The 3,138-nt window shown below is 39.8% G+C and overlaps 1 protein-coding gene across 1 annotated transcript; it reads left to right on the top strand.

The window, feature by feature from the left end:
- On the top strand, positions 1-2,868 carry LOC124830756 (G-type lectin S-receptor-like serine/threonine-protein kinase LECRK3). Its single transcript, XM_047304559.2, has one exon. It carries the CDS (start codon positions 99-101, stop codon positions 2,511-2,513), a length of 2,415 nt encoding a protein of 804 aa, XP_047160515.2. The 5' UTR covers positions 1-98; the 3' UTR covers positions 2,514-2,868.
- Positions 2,869-3,138: the final 270 nt, after the last annotated feature.

Below are 3,138 nucleotides of genomic sequence, written 5' to 3'. Positions count from 1 at the left end.
TATTTTTCAGAACTAAGACTTTGTCAAGCAGTTGTGTTTTATAACATAATAACTACCCATTAACATCTCTATTGTTCTAGCTTTGTTGTATTCAAACCATGGCTTCCTTAACCCTCCTTATACCAACACTTATTTGTCTTCAATTTCATTTTCTTTCATTCGCTTTTGCAGAAGTTGATATCGGTTCCACAATTTCCACCGACAACAATGGAGTGTGGCGTTCCCCTTCGGGTCATTTTGCTTTGGGGTTTCGTGCATTGAATAATAACAGGGATCCGAATACAAAGCTGTTCATGGTTGCCATATGGTACGACATGATACCCGACAAGACCGTTGTTTGGAGTTTAAAAACAGAAAAAAAAAAACTTGTAGCAGCACCAGCGGGATCACAGTTTCGGATTTCTCCGGCGGGGCTAATACTGGCGGGTCCCGAAGGAGATTCCATATGGCAATCATACCTGTCAAGTGTTGTCTCCGTAGGTTCTATGCTTGATACTGGCAACTTTGTTCTATGGACTGGGAACTCTGAAAAGGTGTGGCAAAGTTTTAATTACCCCACCGACACGTTGTTGCCTACCCAATCTCTCCAACTTGAAGGCACGCTAACATCTCGATTAACAGACACTAATTACACTACTGGAAGGTTCCAACTTTATTTTAAGGAGGGTAATGTCGTACTGAGTCCTCTTGGATGGCCTTCTCAACTGCTTTACGACCCTTACTATGTGTTGAATGCCTCTGGTGCTGCTTCAACGTTACTGTTCAATGAGTCGGGGAATATCTACGTAAGCACCACAGTTGGGACTATAATCCAACCTCAAGGTCCCCAATGGAATATCTTGGATCTCGATCCTGAGGTGAATTACTACAGAGCAAGGCTCGACTCCACTGGAGTTTTCACCCAGTATTATCATCCACGGAACAACACTTCTCAGTCAGGGTGGAGAATCATGAGGTTTGTTCCTGACAACATTTGCAATGCAACAATTTATCAGTATGGTAGCGGTTCCTGTGGCTACAATAGCTACTGCTCCATGGAAAATCAGAGGCCTACCTGCAAATGCCCTTATGGGTATTCGCTGCTGGATCCGAGTAATCAACTTGGTGGATGCCAACCAAATTTCACCCTTGCTTGTGGAGCTGATGTTCAAACACCGCCAGAAGAACTATATGAAATGCATGTATCTCTAGATTTTAATTTTCCTGGGGTGGACTATGAAAGGATACAACCTTACTCTAGGCAGGACTGCCAGCGGTTTTGCCTGCAGGATTGCAGGTGTGCTATGGCCATTGCAGGACGCGATACTTGTTGGCTGAAGAGATTTCCCCTTGGTAACGGTAGACAAATAAACGTCACAGATCATCATGTTGTGTATATCAAAACAAGAGTTGTTCGCGACTTTTATACAGGTGCAAACGGGGAACCTTCTCCTCTCCCGGATTCAAAGATAGAACATGAAGCTAAGCTGTTTCTTTTGGGGCCGCTAATTGGTTCTCTTGTCCTAAACAGTATTCTCTTTGCTACAGTTGCTTTGTTTATTCTCAAGATTCAGAAAGTGAATAGGGTTTCCAAAGCCGCCCCTAGTCCTTTGGAAACGAATTTGCATTCGTTTACTTATGAAAATTTGAAAAAGGCCACAGAGAATTTTCAGGAGGAAATAGGCAGAGGTTCTTTTGGCATTGTTTACAAAGGACAACTAGAAGCAGGTTCTTGTCATGTGATTGCTGTGAAGAGATTGGACAGATTGGTAGACGAACGAGAGAAAGAATTTAGGACTGAATTGAGTTCCATCGGTAGAACCTGCCACAAAAATCTGGTCAGGTTAATCGGATTTTGTGACGAGGGAATCAATAGAATATTGGTGTACGAGTTCGTGAGCAACGGCAGTCTTGCAGACATCCTGTTTGGGAAATCCAAGCCCAGATGGAATGTAAGGGTTGGATTTGCTTTGGGGATTGCAAGAGGGTTGGTATACTTGCACGAAGAGTGTGAGACTCCCATTATTCATTGTGATATAAAACCTCAAAATATACTGATAGACGAGTATTTCAATCCAAAGATATCAGACTTTGGGTTGGCCAAGTTGTTGCTGTCTGAGCAAAGTAGAACGATCACAATGATCCGAGGAACACGAGGATACGTGGCTCCTGAATGGTTTAAGAATGTTGCTGTGACGGTTAAAGTGGATGTTTACAGCTTTGGTGTAATGCTGTTAGAAATAATTTGCAGCAGAAGAAGTGTGTTAACGATGGAGCCTGGGGAAGAAGAGGAAGAAGAGAAGGCAGTGCTAACAGATTGGGCTTGTGATTGCTTTGTGGAAGGGAGAATAGATGTTCTTGTGGAGAATGATGAAGAGGCCTTATCTGACTATGTGAGGCTACAAAAATGGGTGAAAATTGCAATATGGTGCATTCATGAGCAACCTCAGATGAGACCGACAATGGGGATTGTCATGCAAATGCTCGAAGGCTTGGTTGAAGTTCCTAACCCACCATCTCTCATGCGTAGTTGATATTACTATTTTTTCATGCATTTTTTGAGTATCTTTGTTCGCATTTCTTAATACTTTTCATTTTATCTCTGGCATAGTTTTACTCTGTATGTGAAGTTTCAATCTTTTGTTTCCTGAACCCCTAAGTCATCACATGATAAAAAGGCTAAATTGTTTTTTTATTTTTAGATTTTACAAAATATGTTTCCACTTAGAATTCACATTTTTCATGTGGAAGTCTCTCGTAGGATAGGATGGGTGTTTTAAATTAGCTACGAAGCCTTTTATCCTTAACCTAAAAGTTGAATTAGATAAATAGCTTATGTAAGCAAATTCTAAAATTAATATGTACCAACAAAAAAACTTCTTCCATGTCTATTATTGAATTTATAACTATTTCTATGAGGCTAAATATATGAAATGATAGCCTTTGATATTACACCCTATTAGTTTAAACTGTATAAAATGTATTTATGCACTATGATAATCAAAATATTTTTTTATTTAAGAATGAAAAATTTGTCAAATGTATGTTGTTACCTTAAACTTAAAAAGAGATGACTTATAGTTTCACTCAAAATATATTGGTCACTTTATTAATTAGCACTGTGCATGCTAAAAATTGAGTTGATGATGTTGATTTGGT

The sequence above is a fragment of the Vigna umbellata genome, chromosome 10, assembly GCF_029865625.1.
Source record: "Vigna umbellata cultivar VRB3 chromosome 10, Vumbellata_1.0, whole genome shotgun sequence".
NCBI classification, from domain to species: domain Eukaryota; kingdom Viridiplantae; phylum Streptophyta; class Magnoliopsida; order Fabales; family Fabaceae; genus Vigna; species Vigna umbellata.
This window is presented reverse-complemented; position numbering and strand designations above follow the sequence as displayed.